Source organism: Strigops habroptila, chromosome 4 (assembly GCF_004027225.2).
Source record: "Strigops habroptila isolate Jane chromosome 4, bStrHab1.2.pri, whole genome shotgun sequence".
NCBI lineage: Eukaryota > Metazoa > Chordata > Aves > Psittaciformes > Psittacidae > Strigops > Strigops habroptila.
In genome coordinates, this window is record NC_046358.1 from 53430424 (window position 1) to 53450046 (window position 19623).

The following is a 19623-nucleotide window of genomic DNA, read 5'->3' on the forward strand; positions in this document are numbered from 1 at the left end:
TTGTTCTTCGTATGGTATCAAATACCTTTGTGCTTGTAATAGTCATCTGTTACTGAAACAAAGCACTTGTGTTATTTTGTACAAAATACTGTAGTGATATTAGCTCTCTGTATCCACCATAGTAGTAACATTTCTTTCTGAAGAAGATTTGGGAAAATTAGTAAGGTCCCTGGAGGAGGAAAAAACCAAAACAGTCTGAAGGTACTGATAAAAAAAAAATGCTGTTATACAGTGTTTTTTTATGGAATTTTGAGGCACTTCTTGACATGGTTTGCAAATGGTTTAGGAAGATCAGAAACTAGGTAGGGAGGGGTAGAGAACATTTTGTGTTTAAAATGTTTATGGTGTTAAATACATCTATATTTTTCATCAGTGACAGCTGGTGGCTGTGGAAGAATTGATTTTGGGTTTGACTGGGATTATTTCTTTCACTCTGTAGTTGCTGGATGGAAGAGAAGGACTGTTTTCAAAAAAGCATTTGGAGCTTGAAAGCACTGGTAGAATTGCTTTTTGCAAAGGCTTGGTGATGCTTTCTGAGATCTGATCTGTACAATATGGAAACTGGCCTCGACAAATGGAAAGGAAAAAGAGAAAAGGACTTTCAGTAGGATTTGCCTCTGCTTCAGCTAATGCTCACTTCCTCAAAAGCAGAGCAAATAGAGAAGTTCCATCTCTAACTCTTCAGAAAATTATTGTTAAACGAAGTAGCAAAGGCTATCATTATCTAAAAACTCCTGGAAAACAGACCACAGACTGTTTTTGTGCTTTTGGTCAAGTGACGACGCTATATCTAATTTAGAAAGGCTTTATTGGTTTATTAAACTACAGGCAGGTTTTATAATTGCCTTTCTTTGCAAGGAGAAGGGAAAAAAACCCCACAAAAAACCAAAAAATGAAGACCTCAGACTGTGAAATTTAGGAGATTATAAAAGCTTAAGAGTCTTCCCTACAAGTATAAAAATGAATTTCATTAAATAACTACAATTTGTGAGTGAATAATTGTTAGTATTACTTGATTTTATATTTAACTTTTAGATGTAATTTCTTTAAACAGTGAGTTCCCCTGTTGAGCTTATAATAATGCAGGCGCTTTGCTGGGTGCATGATGATTTGAATGAAGTGGATATTGGCAGCTATATCCTGAAAGTCTGTGGCCTAGAAGAAGTTTTACAGAAGTAAGCAAACTCTTCTTCATTAATGTTTAACTTCATGCTTTTTCATGGCACAGTTACTGGAAAGTATGTCTTTAACGATTAAATGTGTGAAAGCAGAAATCTTAAAAACATGGAAGAGTCACACTTTGCACAAAGATCAGAAATCTTTAGAGTTGCTCTGTGATGCAGCAAAGTGAGTTCTCAACTCCTTCCTAGAAGTTCTCAACACCTTCTAATCTGCCATCTGTTGTGTTGAACACAAACAGGTTTTTTCAGATGCAGATTTCTACAGCATTTCTGTAGATGGATATTGTATTTTTCAGCTGCTCTTCAAATTCTAGCAACCATGAAAAAATTACTGATGACTTCTGATTCCTAATAATTTGTGTTGCTTGGTTTCTTTGTTTTGTTGGTTTTGGTGTTTGGATTTTGCTTGGATTTTGGGGGGGGGGATGTGATTTTGTTGGTTGGGGTTTTTTTGGGGTGTTTCCTTTTTTTTTTTCTTTTTTTTTTTTTTCCTCCCCTCCTTCTGCTCCCTCCCTCCTCCCACTCCCAAACTAATGGTTTACAAATCCCCATTAGTTTTTTGGGTTAGAATATTTGGTTTCCATGTTAGCCACAGTAGTTAAGAGCTTTAGCCAAAGTACAGGTATCTGTAATAGTATACTAAAACTTCCGCAGAAGTAAAAATCAGATCAAGTAGTTATGTCATGGAGGTGATTCACCATTTCCTTATTTTGAGCCAACAGATTGCCTTAAATATTCCATGTGAGGTTTTTTGTTTGTTTGTTTTGGTTTTTTTTGTTTTTGAGAAACACTGCATACTTTTGGTGTAACTTACAGCTTTCTTTTGTTTAACAGTAAGCACTCCATAGGAAGTCATGAATATATTCAGAACTGTCAGAAGTGGGATACAGAAATTAAACTGCAGCTCTTGACCCGTAGCGTAATATGCAGCGATCTTGCACGAACAGTAAGTACTTCCTAAACTGCAGCAGCAATGTAAGTCATCAGGAGTTTAGGAGCTTGTATCAGAGTTGATGGATCTGAGGCGTAACCTTTTTATGTTTACAAATTAGTATGTCTGCTTGGTGTTGGGAATTGTATCCTCTGACAGGAAGAGAAACTGAAATACATACTAAATTTTCACAACGCAAATTATATAACTACAGATGATCTTTCTTGTTAGACCAAACACTATAGCTGGAAAATGTATGCAACCATTTGGAGTAAACTTGAGGTCTGAAAAGACAAGCAACAAATCGTGAGTTAAATAAAAGTTGAGAACAGGTTTTGAGTTTAATTAGGTGTGTATCAGACCATCATAGATAAAGGGAGAAATACTTGATTTCTGTATAGCTAAGCACTTGTTTGCTGTATCTTCCCTCTTCCCCCTGTCCCAATATGTACACACTTCATAGGCTATTAATTAGTTATTTCTTTTTCCCTTTGAAGACATCACTTTCTATCTTATCCCTTTACTCCATGGATATTAGTAATGAAACTTATAAAACGGTATTAGAAATTATAGATAATAAATCCAGTTCTCACATTTCTAACGTTTTAATGCAGGAAGATGATGACAGAACACCCATACATCTAACCAAACACCTCTACAAAGTAGAAAAGCCTTTCAGAGAGCCTGTTATGAGGTAATATTATGTGGTTATTTCAGTAATCAAGCCAACTGCTGAATTTCTGACCAAGGTTATGTTATGATCTTGTATTTGTGATCAATAACTACTGTTTTTTGTAGGTCTTCTATTGAAGAGCTTTTTGATGTATATCACAAGCAAGTTAACATAGCTCTTAAAAATGAGGTAAGGTCATTGTAAGTTATTGCTAAACCAAAAGTAGCATGAGAAAGTTTACTAATGAGATAGTTGGGGAAAAAGACTTGCAGGTATTCTTGGGGAAACCAAGATCTGAACAAGCTGTCAAATATAAGTTTGGAATCATGGATTTTTAGATTGCTTTCCTCTTTTCTTCCTAGCTTTTCTTGAAAACTAATGATTACCTAATCATCAGAATTAGAAATATATCTTCCAGGTCCTGGAGTGCAAAATAACATTTTTCCTCAAAAGTCCTGAAAAAGATTAATTTATGGGAATAGGGAAAAGGTCTGAATCCTGACTGTGTCAGTTGTCAGCCATAAATGGTATATTGGTAACACATATAAATCTACACAGGTGAGCAGTAATTGTTGTGTAGAATGGGAGTTGTAACTAGAATGTGTTTGGAGCATACAAGTAAGTTTTACACAAACTGTGATAATTTCTTATTCTGCACTACTGGATTAATTTAAAATATGCTGTCAAAATCATTGTCTCTTTCAATGTATGATAGGCAGCTTAAAACATTGTGCATGTGGAGTAATTTGGAGTGATTTCCCAAATGCAAAGGGTAGCTGAAGATGCTTGCTTCTAAAAGGAGAAGCTTAGTTTAACTCATAGTAATGTAACTTGGAGACGTAAATTCTCAAACATTTGCTAACTATGTTCCTTAAACAGTTTCTGTAAGAACAGTCTTGAAATTAATGACTTAATTACAATACTTTTCATTTCCACTATGTTTGTTTGCCTCTCAAAGGAATGCAGGCCTGAACAAGCTGATGTCCACTATTTACATATTCCCTTGATGTTATTTAATTACCTTGATGGTGATTCACCATGTTCTCAAGGGTAATTTTGAATACAATTTTTTTGTAGAAGATTGAGATGTTACTGCTCCTTGATATGGTGGTGGTTTTGTTGCTTTGCTCTTGCAGCTGCTTCAGCTTGCTTGTTTAACTGTGATTTCACAGGCTGAGGTGAGGAATGCAAAACAGCTGAATTCAGACTTATGTTCTACTCTTTCTACAGTCTTTTTAAGGATGGAAGATGTATCTTGTAGGTGATGATGATCAGGTTCAAATATCATCAGTTATTGCTTTTCAAATTCCACTTACTGAAGTGAATTCCTGTACATATTCAGTAGCTGAAGCTTGCTAATCAGTGAAATGGGATAAAGTAATCCATAAATAACTTGTACATAGCCTTTGAATTCAGATTAATTTGAGAACCTGTGAGGAAAATAGCAGTGGAAATTTTGCTTTTCATGTGTCAAAACAGCTGTTATGTTTAAAGTGTTAGCTTTGAAAGTATGGCTTAAATATTTACAGTGTCTTCTGACTTCTATGGTTATTTTCTTACCAGGACAAAGTTAATTGTTGCCACGTAACTCCCAATTGAAAAACTTTTTGATTCAAATGGCTTCTTTGTTACCCATTTGTAGGAAGGTCATGAGAATATGTCTGGGTGGGGTCAGGGATGGTGCAGGCTAGGAATCGGTTTAGATTTTGAGGGCATGTTACGCTAATGCCTCTTATTTAGTTGTAAGTGCTTATAAGTAATTGTGAAAGAAACATATACATAAAGCCTTTAAAAAGTAAATAGTTATTTTGAAGCATATATTTTCATTTTCTACATGTGGTCTTTAAAATTGGATTAGGACTTTGCTTATACTAAAAAGTAAACAAAAAAGATTCCTGTGAATTTTGCAACCCCCCTTCCTTTCCTTCTCCAAGATGACATTTTGCATTTGCTGCATATGGAAGAACCATTTAAATTAAATAATATGTAAGACAAAAGTTGCAACAAGCTTTTTTTCAATAGTATATTAAAGTGAAATAAAAAAGATCAAGTTCCATTATGGAAGCTATACCATAGTGTAAGTGTAATTCAAACCTATTTGCTTGTTTTGAGAGGGCTGAAATTGAAATGCTGCTTCTTTAGCATTCCTTCTTCACTCTAATTGAATATCCTTTTTTTAATCTACACTTATTGTGCCATGAGGGAATTTGAGCTTAATATCTCATTCAATAATACTTGTCTGCCAACAGCTTAATAGAAAAATAGTTGGAAACCTCAACATTTCCCAGGACCCCATACTAGAATCCATACTAATATGTTTTTGGCATTGATAACTGTGCTATAGAGAAGTTCTCAATATTGAGGTTTTTGTTTAATTGTTTCACCACAGTTTAATGTAATTGAGATATGCATCTCATAATGAAATTTTCTTGGCAATACATTCTATTAAAAGAAATATAAAAATTAAAGCAATACTGGGTTTCACAATTGTGATCAGATCAATCTCTCTCTTACTAGAACCAGCATAAAGCAGTAGATCATGTAATTAAGACTGTCAGAAAAATCTGTTCTACATTGGATTGTGTAGAGACTCCTGCAATAACAGAATCGGTAAAGAAGCTAAGAAGGGCTGTTAATCTTCCAAGGACTAAAAATGCTGAGGTAAACTTTGACATGATAAATTGTATTCTGAGGTATGCTTCTTAACACTGATAAATACTATTTCATAATCTTTCATAGCTGAAAATACCAGCAACAGTTCATTCAAGGTTATGTTTTGGTTTGTTGTTTTCTGCTTTTTATTTTACCTGATATCTTCCATTTTACTTTAACATCTCTTTGCTGTTAATGCATATGTTCCAAATAGTGACTTTTTAAAAACTATTTTAAAATACTCATTCTGTAACAGACTTGTGTTGCAGCAGATGCTGTTAAATCTGACCGAGGGAAACTGGCAGCTAGCTCATGCACTCTAAAATCAATGCAGTTATGCTTAAAGGAGGAATTCACATAATGTGTTTTCTGTGCAGTATTTATGTGAATAACAATAGCATCTTAAAACTCTTAACAGTTCATGCTCCTGCATTCCTGAGTATATGGACAAAAATAAAATCTCTCAAATAGCACAGATTTTGGTGATAAAACTGCCTTGAGCAGAATTGGTCTCAAGGCACGATGTCAAAACAGTCATTAGTGGAGAAGTATGCAAATAAGAAGTAGCCTTGTGATGCTGTTTCTCTTGTCCTGCTGCCTTATTAGAGTGGTGGTTCATGTGCTGTTCTATTCACTTTGGGCTTCATTAGTTCTGTGATATATTTGTAATACTGAACAGAAGTCTTGCAAAATGCGCAGACCAAATACAGTTGTTGCAAGAACTAAAATTCTTGCAGGAAAGTTCAGAAGCTGTATGAAGAAAATTTGGTGAAATAATGTAGTAAGTATTTCTTCAATGTTTGTTTTTTGATAGAAGACGTCAAAATAATTACAGTGTAAAAATAAATTTAAAAAATAATGCTATCCCAGTAGAATTTGAAAAAGGTGGTACTTTATCAGTAAACCCCTGCAATTCTCTTGTGATGAACATTGGTTTAAACAGTAATGTTTATGAAGGCATGTAGGGATTGCTTTCAGAAATGAAATTGCTGTAAAGATTGGAGCCAGTTGCACCTAAGCCTTATGTAAGATATTGTTTGCTTTTTTTGGTAATTGTTTTATGGTTGGAAGAAGTGGGTAAAAAGTAAAAGAAAGCAATACATTGTCAAGTCAAAAATCAAATGTATAGTGCTGTTCCAACAGTTTTGTATCCTGTCATCCAAAAGTACTTGGACTACTTGAAAAGTATGGTGGAAACATATGGCAGCCTTTCTGAAAGGCGAAAATGATATAATTTCTGTAACTTTTTCCCCTCTAAGTTTCTGCATGTTTTTTATAAGAATGTGAAGTTTTGGTAATTAAAACTTAAAGTTGACAAGATGCTCAATTAATAGATCAGAAGTGTAAGGAGAACTTTCATTCTTCAGTAGCAATTCTGGCAAGCTGCTTAGACTTTCTCTGAAGTGTTAGGAATTTCACTGGGTTTTGGTTTTAAATCACAAACTTACTTATCATTAGAAGTTTCAGTTTTATCAGAAGCTGAATTAGGCCTGAAACCCTTCCTTACTAGAAGGGAGTAAATTCTCATAATTTGTTTGTCACCTGTTGGCTTCGACAGTGTCCTTGTTGAGAATAGACATTGCTGTAATACTGTATCATGTTTAGACTTCAGTTCTAGCAGACCAAGAAGCAAACACAGCAGACAGACAGCACAAAGTAATAGTACTTACTGTTAAGTTTTCTCCGTTGTTTAACTTTTTTTATTCAGTAAACTTCTAGTAAATCTGCTTACAGAAGATACCTTAACAAATGCCACAAACATCTGTTCAGACTTAAATTACTGGGTAATAGAGCTAACTGCTTCTGCGTTCATCTGTAACAGCCATGGCCAAGCTTTGTCTCTAGTCAGGGTAGCCTGAGCAGTATTCCAATGTATTGTGTCTTTTAAAAGTTGATTAAAAGTATCAAAATAGTTGTGAGTTGAAAAAAAACATGAGCTTTTGAACTTGGTGAATAGTTGCAGCATGATATGGAAACTGTGATGCTGTCAGTTAACGCTTGAGGAGCCTTGAGTAAAAGGATGTTGCATAAACCCAAATATGGGCCTAATTCAGATGTTTCGTGATTTCTGTATATAATATATAAGACAAATGGAAAATTACTACGGGTTTCTTGGTATTGACATTTGCTTTAACTTCATTGTGCAGGTATCCTTAAAGTGTGGTGATGACACTAGCAAGAGCTCATCTAGTGAGTAAAGTTTTTCAATTTTATTTAAAAACTGCTTTCAGGTGGCTGTTCAGGAATATATGCATTAAAGATAAATTATAATTTAGGTTCGCTGCAGCCTGAAAACCCTCTGAAAGTGAGTATAGACCAGTTAACAAGAGCAGTTGAAGCCCTTCTCCAGCTCCACATGAATTCATGTAGCAGTTCTGCAGGAACTTCTCCAAAAGATGGTAAGAGTACCAAGGAGGCATGGACTGCCACAGAACACCTCCAATTCACAATATTTGCTGCTCATGGAATTTCTTCTGGTTGGGTATCAAAGTGAGTAATTTATTAATTGTAAAATTCATCCTTTTACAGATTATTTTTTGTTTAATTTACTTTCTTTTCCTTGTCCAGCTATGAAAAATACTACTTGATTTGTTCTCTGACCCATAATGGAAAAGATCTGTTTAAACCTGTTCAGTCCAAGAAAGTTGGCACATACAAGAACTTCTTCTACTTGATTAAATGGGATGAACTGTAAGTGACTTTGACACATTAAAACTCACCAAAATATTTCAGTTTAGCTAGTACCTAGTCATTCAAGCAACTCTGCTTCTGATTCCATTTGAAGTGTTAAAAGAACAGCGTGTGAGACATACTGACCAAAATCAGAAATAATATTCCAAATGGTATTTCACTACTGATTTTAAAAGTGGGGAATGGAAATGTTGGACGAGTACCTTCTGCTAATGTGCTTGTAGTATGCACTTATAAGGAGTTGGGAAGGTCATAACATTACTTGTAATGGGAAGAATTTGTACTGCTTAAAGAAAGATGAACAGAACTTGCTTATAAGCAATGCTCAAATTATGTGAATAGGGAGAAGGAACTCACTTTTACTAACATTAATATTGAATCACTTTTTATTCTAAATACATTGTAACAACTTTGTATCTGAATTTAAAAATCTAATTTAGGATTATTTCTATAAAGAGAGCAGATGCATAAGTTCTTAAGAGTATCTGTCTATAGCATATGGGAATGTCTGGTTTGAGCTACTGCTTTCTCCTTATGGAGCAGGGGAAGAGGGTAGAAAGGCAGAAGGAAGGACATGCAGAGAAGAATTAGGGAGAGGATGGCAGGTGATAACTGAGAGGGTAAAACATCATTTTTTTCGTATCTGTGCACAGCTTACTCTTTACTGATTAGTAGTTATCAGGCAGCCTGTCATAACTGGAGTATCAGGTGAGCTCCGCGTTGCCCTATATCTATTTTCCTAACTGTTTTTGAAGGTCAGAGATAGACTCTGAGGAATACCCTTGAAGTTTGTAGTACAGATGATTTCAGACCAGGAATGAGAGTTTCAGGTTCTAGAATACCTGACTTCAGAGAGTATTCCAGCTACCTGTTTTTTTTTTTTCTGATGATGCAAGGGATTAATTAGCAGATCTTTTGCTGGCAAATACCACTGTATTACAGTGGAAGATGTGTTAGATTACAACTATTGTAAGCAGGTTATAAGCAGTGTTATATAGTGTAACTGGCTTAGTAATACATTGCGATAACTTTTAAAATGATATTTTGATGTGTTAAAGAATCAAACTTAAAGAACATTTTAAGCAATAGAAACAGTGTAAACAAAGATCCGAGTTTAAATTGCTAAGTGAGGTGTATGCTCCTCAGCTGCTTTCTTTATGAGTGCTGGTTTTGTAGCATTTGAATGTAGCTTTCGGGAGTTCTTAATAGATTCTTTCATTTGGATGGGAAGCTATTGTCAGCTGACTCTTTAAATCTGAGAGGTTAAGAGGTAGCTAACATGGAACTCTGTGTCCTCCTGGTGAGTAGAGTGGGAAGACTGGTTATGCCTGATGGTGCAGTTCTGTGTAAGGAATGTAATTTAATAGAGAAAGATTAAAAAGAGTAGTTCAAAATCTGGCTACAGAAGTGTAGTTTAGCAGTTTTTTCAAACTATTGATGTGGGAGATAAAGTGGAGTAGAATATGACTGCATGGAAACTTAACACGTGTTTTTCAATGTTAATGAACTTTTTGAAAGCAAGACACATGAAAGGATTATACATATAAGCCTGTCTTTTTCCTCTGACTTATTTTTAATACTTTTATTTTACAGAATAATTTTCCCCATCCAAATTGCACAGCTGCCTTTGGAATCAGTCTTATGTCTGACTTTGTTTGGAATCTTAAATCAAAGTAGTGGGAGTTCTCCTGACTCAAATAAGCAGAGAAAGGGTCCAGAAATTTTGGGTCAGGTTTCTTTACCTCTTTTTGATTTTAGGCGGTAAGTATCCAAAACATGGGTAAGATTAATAATATGATTTACTCTATATAAAGCTTACTCCACTCCCATAATTAGAGAAACTGCTTATCTGCCACTGAATGTAGTAGACCATGATAAAAGTAAGACCAGTTAAACTATATTCCTTTGGAAATAAAACCTTCAGTTAAATAGGGTACAAAACACAGTCCTGTGTTGTAGCATTTCCATCTGACTGGATGAAAAAACCTTACCTGCTGGAGAAAGCTGATTATTGTTTGGATGAAAGCAATTTTATTTGCAGGAAATATTCATAGTAATGTTGAGCCAAAAGAGGTCATGTTAGTACTAACTGTTTGTAAGTATGCAGCAGTTGAGTAAGTACAACTCAAGTTACCCTTTGAGGAATCCACTGACATTCAGGTGTTGCCCTGTAAGTTATATTAAGTTAAACATATCTGCAGGTGTCACTGCCTACTGAATCGATAGCCCTGTTTTAACTGAAGGAGTATGGTCTTGGTAGGTAGCATTTCATGAGTTCTTAATACCCAATATTGGCTAAAGGCACTTCAGTCAGTATTCATATATTTCAGCAGATAAAGTATGACTTGCCAGTTCTCAGCCAATTCATGAGCCATGGTGATAGGGAATGCAACTTTGAATCATAGAATCAACTAGATTGGAAAAGACCTTTAAGATCATCAAGTCCAACTGTTATCCCAGGACTGCCAAGTCCCACTATACCATGTCACTAAAGGCCTTATCTGCATGGTTTCTGAACACTTCCCAGGATGGTGATTCCACCACTTCCCTGGGAAGCCTCTTCCACTTGCAAAAGAACGTGTTTGCAGCAAGCTTTGGATTCAGCAGGAATAGTGCTTAGTGCAATACAAAACAGAACAGAATCCTGACAGCAGGTAAACAATGTGTTATGCTTCTATCATGTCACTGGGAAAGGAGCACTTTTGCCTTAAAACTGTCGTAAGATAGGAAAATATAGCTCTTATCCTCACCCAATCCTGATCGTAGAGCAAAATATGGTAATGGCTCAAATTTTTAGAAATAAAAGACCTTTAACATCTGCTGTGTTTCTAAGTACTATTATTCTTTAGAGGCATCTTTGCCTTGGCTGCAAATTATTCAATGCTCTATGTTTCCTAAGTTTACATACAGAGGAGCCAAACTGGAAAATTCTTGACATGTTCATTTTATTTTTTTCCTTTAACCCTTTCTAAAAAAATCCGAAATCTAATAAAAGGGTGGTAATATGTAAGCCAGTGAGAGAATCAAATACTGTTTTAAAGTTTATATGTATTTTAAAATACAGGTGTATTTTCATAGATAGGAAAAATAAGCCACTTCTTCCATCAGCCTGTTTTTGAGTAATAGAGATGCCAGGATGTTCTGAAATTATCCTCTTTGATTCTGAGAAGAATTTATTTAAAAAATAATAATAAAGGAATAATTAACATCTGCGTTAAAGCATATTTCTAGTTTGAACAGGCCTTCCTTCAAGTACAGCTGCTGGATCCTATTATAACTTTTTCACTAAACATTAAAAGCCTGCTGTAAGTTTATTCATTTAAGTGTTCCTGGATTTGTTCAAGTTGCCTTGTCCTTGAAACTTTCATTGCAAAGAGAATTCCAAAATGCTTCTCAATTTGGTAAGTTACTCAATGAAACATAAGGCAATAGACTTGAACCACAGATGTCAGAATTAGGCATGATGTTGCAGAAGTGATCACACCATTGCAAAATAGCTTCAAGGTTTATGCTATTTCCTATTTACATGTGCTTCTCACTTCTAGGTCTTACTGGAAGCTTAAATTATCTAATTGTCAACCAAGGTTGCAGAAAGACAACCAAGTCTTTCCTGGACAGTTATTTCTATGTATTGCTTATGTCCCCTGTGGTTTGTGTCCACTGGTTCTAGATATGACTTTATTTGTTCCACTTTCTATTTTGTATGGTGATGATTCCAGCAGCTTGAGCACTTAGGATTTCCTGCATTCCAAAGGTGGCCTGCGGCTGCTTTTAGTCTCCACTGAAACTTGGATTTCTTTTCATAAATTATGCTCATTTCAGCCTTCTGTTTAAATGTTGCGTTTCAGTCTCCTATCTAAATACCACATTTAACAGTATTTGATTGTAAAGATAGCTTTTGTTTTGAATTGCAAATTTACCTTGTCTTCATGCTGCATGGTGTTCTCACAGTAGTTAGTTTTGGGAGAAAACTGTATTTTCTGTTTATGCAGAGTGGTACAATAGAATGTGTTGTGCCAGAGTTTACTGGATGTTGTGCACAGGCCAGCCGTTGAGATCCTAGTGGTCTAATCCACTTGCAGTTTACATGAATAAAATCTAGACCTAGTAAAAGATAGTAGCCAAATACTCCAGTTACAATTGAGAACAGCAGCAGTAGCAGTCAGGAGCTAAAACTTGCAGCTAACTAAAACATAGGAAGAACAAAAGGTCATGTAAGTGCTTTAGAAAAATCCATAGTGAAGTTAAAATCCTTTCAGGTTAAGTGTGTTTGGAGTGGCTTAAAATATCTTTATTTTTGGATAAGGCAGAAGGCTGTGGCATCTATATTAAACTGGAGACTTATTAAAATGAACAAGCTGTTCCATTATGCTTTAGTGGCATGATTTAGTAATCTTTATTGGTATCATAGGCTCCCAGTTAATCGATATGTACATATAAAGAACTGCTCTTTCTTTGAAACACATAAACCCTAAAACATCCTTCAAAATTTACTTAAGGCTTGGCCTTCAGTCAGTCTTTGAGACTGTATTTTCGGTTTTAAAGACTGATAGAAGTTTTCTGTACTTAACATTCATTGCTTAGCTGATTTATGAAGTATCTTTGGTTGTGCCTTACTACAATTCGAAACAGTATTAATATTGGGAATAACTGGGAAATATAAGCATCATCTGATAGGTGCTTGCAGAATCTAATAATGTGGAAAACCCAGGTAAATGATGATGTCTATAGTATTCATATGCTTGTGCCTTTTTTCTGAGGAGGTAAGGATGTGTGTCTGTGTCCACTTCATTCCTCAGAGGCAAAAGTATTCCTTTTCTGCCTTAAATAGGGACCACTTAATTTAACTAGGTCAGCATTGAACTTTTTCCTTTGCCTTCTCTGCCTAAAAGTTGTATGCAGTGCTTTAAAGGACTTAAAGTAACAGAAGACATCCAGTGAAAAGAAATAAATTAATATGACACTTGATAATCATCATTCCTTTTTTTAAACTCCAAACTGTATTGGCTCATACAGTTTGATTTCCTATGTTCTTTTCTGAATGTCAGTAGTTGTCAAAAGATAAATTCTTATCTTTGCTGTAAAACACATACTCAGTTTGAACTGTCCTCCTATACCACACTAATACTTTGGAAGTGTTTCCTCATAGTGACCATTGATCTTCTCCAGATAGTATTTTGTTGAAGTAAACAGGTTGTGACACTAATACCTGTACATGCTTTTTTTCTCAGATTGTTAACTTGTGGGACAAAGCTCTTGCAACTCTGGACCTCACATCCACATCATGCATCAGGGATGGCCAGTAAGAAAGGAAATATGGAAAGAATAGTATTGCAGGTATATATAATTCTGACTTCATCTGACGATGTTTTGTTTGAAGATTGTGACTTCTAATTCTTCCATAAGTGGCAATAGATCAGTTAAAGTTTTGGGGAGAGTGTAAATATTGCTAAGCCAGTATAGAATAGTGATTACTAAACATTAAGTGCAAAGAATGGAAAGCTGCTGTCAGTCAGTTATTGAGTCACTGTCTTGAAATAAGAGAAACTGGTGATGCCTTCGTAGCATGTGCAATCAGTATTGGGAGAGAATGTCTTTGAAAAGCAATCTAATCTTTGAACAGAAATGTGTGTTGACATGGGAGTTGTCTAGACCCAAACAATAGCAATTCCAGTTTCTTTACAGAACGTAAACACCTCTCATTCTAAATTCAGAGTCCAAATTTCTCTCTAAAGAGAAGGCATCTTGCTAGGCATGGCTTAGCAGCCCCCAGACACGGTTGGAGTTGGTGGTTGGGTTGAAACCACTAATGGAGATTTTAATAGTTCTGTGATTAGTCTCTGCTCTAAGCATTCTCGCATCATTTCTGAGGAGTACTCCAGCTACCGGATTGTGCAAAAACACTATTGTCATATGTTTAAGGACCATAGTTGTGTATAAGAGTTGAGATGGAGGAAAAATATTCAAGAAGCAGTATCTGAAAACTGTTACACATGTAGAACTCAAGAGTTCAGATGCCTGAACATCTGAGGTTTTTGGAAGGGTGAGCTTTCTGTACTGTTCCAAGGGACTTGCATTATATCTCTTTATTTTTTTTTTTTTTTTTTTTAAGATTGACTTCCCATCCCATGCTTTTGATATTGAATATAAAATTCCTCAAGCTGCAAAGACTACTCTGCATCATTCCATAGAAACATTAGAAAAACCATTGAGACAACGTCTCCTTGCCATTCTCTCCAAGGATAACACTATTGGGTATGTTAATGTCTTTCTAGCTATGGTATCTCTGTATGTGACAATTTAATGCAATTCTAGTATATTTTGAAGACCTTAGAGACTTAAACAAGAGATTGAATTAAACTTGGGGAAATAATGGTGCTACCTTAATGAATTGACTTGTGCTTTCTGTGGCTGGTGTCATAACATTCTTTGTTACAAGACTGCTACCCTTCTGCCTGCCTGTTCCTGCTTGGCAGTTTTTCAGTTGCAGGGAGCAGGGGCATGAACATTTTGGTTTATTTCACATTATACTAAAACTTATTTTTGTCCTGCCCCTATTATAACTTTGAACAACTGTTTCCTTAATGTTTGAGGCTTTATTTTGCTTCTTGTTTTGACTTTTGTGGAGGAAATGGCCACTTTAATTTCATTCCATTTTGTGTGTTAAATTATATACAATTACAAGTAGCGTTGGGGTTATTCAGGTGATGGTCTGTAATGTGCATTATAAACTGAAATGCTTTTGTCTGCAGACTATCAAAAGAAGATAAAGAGTTTCTGTGGGAGAAGAGACATTATTGTCATAGTCATACAAATAGCCTACCAAAAATACTGGTTAGTGCCCCTCACTGGGACTGGGCAAGCCTTCCGGAAATATATTCACTACTTCAGCAGTGGCCTCCTTTATCACCTTTAGCTGCACTGGAACTACTTGATTCAAAGTAAGAAAAACAATGTAAATAAATTCTGCATGTGTGTGTTGTACATTAAATGACTACTTCAGGAGAAGATTCTGAATGGTGTTCTTGTGGAAATATTGCTAAATTTCTTATAGAAAAGCTAAATTTTCTTAAAATATTTCAAAAACATGTGCTTACTTTATACATGTAGGCTTAACCAAGCCATGTAGTGAAAGAATAGCAGTAGTGGTTAGGATTCTGAAATCTAATTTGTGACGGGACAGCAAGCTATACAGCCAAGCTGTCAAGAGTGAAGTTTTGAGAGATTAGTATTCTTGTCCTAAACACATGTATGTGTTTGCATCTTAGGTAATGAAGGGCCTCAAACTTGTAGGTCCTTTACTGAGCTGTTAAAGACATTATATTGAATCTTTTGTATCTAGCTGATCTCAAAAAAAAACCCAAAAAAACCTACACAAACAGAATAAACTTCATGTGGATTTGTGGCGACTTTCTAGGTTTGCTGATCAGGAAGTACGGAATACAGCTGTCAATTGGATAGAGACGTTAAGTGATGATGAGTTAACAGATTTCCTGCCTCAGTTTGTACAGGTAGGACTTTCTGCCTATGCTAAAGTTTGAATTTTTTTGCTTTTGAAAACCGAAAGCAATTGCTGATCACTGATAGCAGAAGTGCAATTGGATGATTCTATGCTTAATAACCTTAATGCCTACTAGAGAAGACAATTTGAATAAACAATTGCTTTGACTGTTCTATGGGTTTGTGGTGATTCTGTTTGTGCATTAGTCAAAATTTTATTCATCTGGAATTAAATCCAGGTCAGAGATATTTCATTTTCTTTGCATTTAGGCATTGAAGTATGAAACCTACCTTGATAGTGCTCTTGTCAGATTTCTTTTGGCCCGGGCACTGGGAAGCATTCGTATAGCACACTACCTGTACTGGTAAGATATTCTTTGTTCCATTTTGCACTTAATGTGTTTAATATGAGGTTAATATTTCCAGGGGGGAAAAAATATTCTTTCTCTATTATTGTTCATAACATTGAACGTTACGAATGCAGAATATACAAAATGTAGATCCTGGGGTGGTTGTGTTTTGGGTATTTTTGTTTGGTTTTTTTAAAATAAAATAACAGAGTGTGTCTGCAAGGCACAAACTTCTTGCTTTGTGTATCCTGTATATCAGTAACTTCAGATAATATACAGTACTAGTTTATTAAACCATTTTAATCTCTTAGCATTGCATTGTTTGCAGTATTTTCCTAGAGAAATTTTTTTTTGTTTTCCCCCAGGCTTCTTAAGGATACCCTATATGATACAAAGTTTGGTGTAAGGTATGAGCAAATTCTTGGAGCTTTTCTTTCAGTCTGTGGAAAAAGACTGAGGGAAGAGTTGGAGAAGCAGACCAGGCTGGTGCAGCTTTTTGGAATGGTAGCAGAAAGAGTAAAGCAAACAAGCGGATCTGCTCGGCAGGTGTGTATGTATTTTTAATATTCTTAAGGAAAATTAGACTGAGTGTACCCTCAAAACAATCCACTCAGTTGCCTTTCTAGTCTAAGTTTAATAAAATGTTGTGTATAATATATAGATAGGTCTATGAATCTATTGCTCTTTATTTTAACAAGTTAATGGCTTAATGAAGTTGATGATTATTGTTAAATCTGTCATCTGAAAATAAGATTGTGTGAGGTGATAGGGTAAGAAAGTAGGATGGTTTCCATGTACAATAAACTGGAACTGGATTTAAGCCTATTACTGCTGAAGAATGACCCTATTATGCAAAAGAATGGAATCTCTCTTTATATGCTAGTAATATGAACTTACAGTTTGCTTGAGTGGGATGCTATCATTTGGTTCGGTCAAAAACAAAACAAATGAAGCAGACAAACCAAAACCCACAAACTTGTGTGGTTGTACTGCTAGGCTTATGTATTTTTAATAGCTAAAACAGCAGTTATAATATCTATCATTCCTTTGACACTGACAAGTTAAAACATTGGCTTCAGGATAACTTTGTCCATAAGTTCTCTGTAGATGCTCCAGTTAAGAAAATGTCAGCTGCAATATTATTTTTTTGCCTGCAGGCTGCCTTGCAAAATGGTATGGAACGTGTGCAGTTATTTTTCTTGAAGAACAAATGCCGTTTGCCTCTCAATCCCAGTCTTGTGGCAAAAGAGTTAAATATTAAGGTACAGTTCATTCAGAGTTTCAAAAGCTTTTTGCAAATATTACATATATAGACAAAGCTTTTACAAGTAGAAAAAAATCAGCTGAGGTGCTTGATGGCTCTTTATGACAGGGGGAGTGAAATTAGTTGAGCAAAGATAAAAATTATACAAATACCTATGTAAGACCAATGTAGGTCCTTGTATTAAAAAATACATCTAAAAACATTTTATCTTGAGACCAACAATCCTGGTTATAGTAAAGGAGGGGACTGCTTAAAGTGTGTGACAAAGTCCTGTTTGCAGTAGTAATCAAAAAAGAAAGTTGAGTAAGGCTATATAACTCAGTAAGTAGATAGTGTGAAATAAGTGAAACTACCAGTTGCTGGTTGTGTCCAAGAGATGCACTGATTCCAGGGAGGCAGGCAGTAGTTTTTTTTTTTATTGTGGAGGTCTAGCAAATAATAATAATGTAGGAGAAGCAGTTAAATTATTTTTCCAGAGCTCTGCATGGTTTGACAATATGTGCTCAACCACAGTCTTGATTATCATCATGCATGACTGAGAACCTAAAGGTCTGTGAACACTGGCGTTAATCCTGTGTGGAAAGACAATTTGCCTTGCTTGCTTTCTCTACTTTAAGTATTAAATCATGAGTATGTATTTGAAAGCAGATAAATGAGAAAATACTGTGAAACATGCAAATACCCAGTTTTTATATCTTCCAGCTTTCAAAAAAAGAAAAAAGCTGCTTATAAATTATTTATCCATGTTTCATTCACTCTTCCCTTCAAAATGTATAAAACATCACTGTGCTGCACTACAGGATTTTGTACAAGAATTCAACAAATAACAGCCAAAGGGCTCTTTATTCAAAGGAAGCACATATTCACCACAATCACAGTGTTAAAAGTCTGAATAGACTCATTGTGTGTCAAACTTGCTTGTTGTCAGAATGTCTTGTTTTCTGGGCTAGCAGGAATAGTCTTTCTGAGTATTAACACTATATCTACTTGTAGGCATGTTCTTTCTTCAACTCCAATGCAGTACCACTGAAAGTTGCATTGATAAACGCAGACCCTCTGGGAGAAGAAATCAATGTGATGTTTAAGGTGGGCCTTACATGTGTATTGGAGAAGAAAAGTTGAATGATAAGCACTATTTCACTGATATCAATTAACTTTGGCATAGCTTAGTTATTTTGTGAGGTTGCTCCTGTGTATCTAGAAACCAACATCTGAACAGATAAAATATGAAAGCAAGTCTACCACATGTGAAAGCTTAAATGTAGTTTATTTCTTTTTGAGTGCGTAGCTATGAGGAATTAAGTAGCATAATGCATCATACATTTCCTAGAAATGTAAAACAAATAAAATCTTAAGTTTTGTTTTGCTGAAAACATATCTCTAACTCTTATTTTTCCATTTAAGGTTGGAGAAGATCTGAGACAAGACATGTTGGCTTTACAAATGATTAAGATTATGGATAAGATCTGGCTGCAGGAGGGACTGGATCTTCGGATGGTTATCTTCAAGTGCCTCTCAACTGGAAAAGACCGAGGTGCAAAAGCAGATGCTGCCTATATGCTCCCCCACTTCAATTTCTTGTCACACTGATAGTGAAAAATTTCTGTGCAGAAGCAGGCCCAAGAAACAGTGGAAGGACAAAGGTGCCTTCCGTGCGAGGAACTTCAATACTTGAGAGTATAGCAAGCTAAAATTGTTCTGAATTTCCTGATGGCTGAGTTGCATTTAAATGTGTTTCTCCTTGCATCCTGAGATGATTATGCATGCTGTTGTCAGTGAATAGTGGTGCGAAGAAGTAAACATAATGATAAAAGTGAAGGTTTCTCTTGATGCCCTTACTGCAACCCAACAAAATAATGGTGCCCTAGCAATCCTGATTCTGAAAGCTTGTTATGGCTAGCTATGGTGAAAGAAAGTGTTCAAGTCAAAACTGAAATTCTAAAGTCTTTGGAATCTGCTGCATTTAAGTCTGGAAGTATCAGTTTCGTACTGAAACATGCAAAAAGAAGAAAAATTTAAAACACCCCACCACCACACACACACGCTATTTTCCAGAATCAGTGCCATATGCTGGTAAAAGTTCCTTGGGAATATGAGGCTGCCTTTTAGGCTTGAAACTAGGTCACAGAACTCTTGAGTATAAATACCACCCTGCACCTTGAACATGCTTTTTGCTAGTTTTCACTAGTTCTCTAGAGCTACCCAGTAGGAACCACAAGATCTTTAGAAGGATAAACAGTAAATAAAATATTTCTTCAGTCAGATACTAGAACAGAATGATGAAAATTCTTAAATACATGAAAAAGTTGGAAATTGAAGTTGGCAAAACTAAGCAAAAAGCTCCTATTTATGTAAGACTTGCTTTTTAGAGAAACAGATGG

The 19623-nt window shown here is 35.5% G+C and overlaps 1 protein-coding gene across 9 annotated transcripts in view; it reads left to right on the forward strand.

The window, feature by feature from the left end:
• The window catches only part of PIK3C2A (phosphatidylinositol-4-phosphate 3-kinase catalytic subunit type 2 alpha), a 69454-nt gene that overhangs the window by 37442 nt on the left and 12389 nt on the right, over positions 1–19623 (forward strand). For 7 of the 9 annotated variants that reach the window (XM_032919865.1, XM_030482044.1, XM_030482046.1 and 4 more), the window contains 18 exons: positions 1055–1175; positions 2016–2127; positions 2727–2806; positions 2911–2974; positions 5303–5446; positions 7585–7627; positions 7714–7927; positions 8006–8128; positions 9722–9889; positions 13360–13465; positions 14241–14383; positions 14881–15069; positions 15546–15639; positions 15899–15993; positions 16344–16524; positions 17136–17240; positions 18236–18328; positions 18647–18776. In XM_032919865.1, coding sequence (XP_032775756.1) covers positions 1055–1175; positions 2016–2127; positions 2727–2806; positions 2911–2974; positions 5303–5446; positions 7585–7627; positions 7714–7927; positions 8006–8128; positions 9722–9889; positions 13360–13465; positions 14241–14383; positions 14881–15069; positions 15546–15639; positions 15899–15993; positions 16344–16524; positions 17136–17240; positions 18236–18328; positions 18647–18776 — 2205 coding nt within the window. The remainder of the gene's footprint in view (positions 1–1054; positions 1176–2015; positions 2128–2726; positions 2807–2910; positions 2975–5302; positions 5447–7584; positions 7628–7713; positions 7928–8005; positions 8129–9721; positions 9890–13359; positions 13466–14240; positions 14384–14880; positions 15070–15545; positions 15640–15898; positions 15994–16343; positions 16525–17135; positions 17241–18235; positions 18329–18646; positions 18777–19623) is intronic. The other 2 variants (XM_030482049.1, XM_030482048.1) reach the window with 2 other exon arrangements.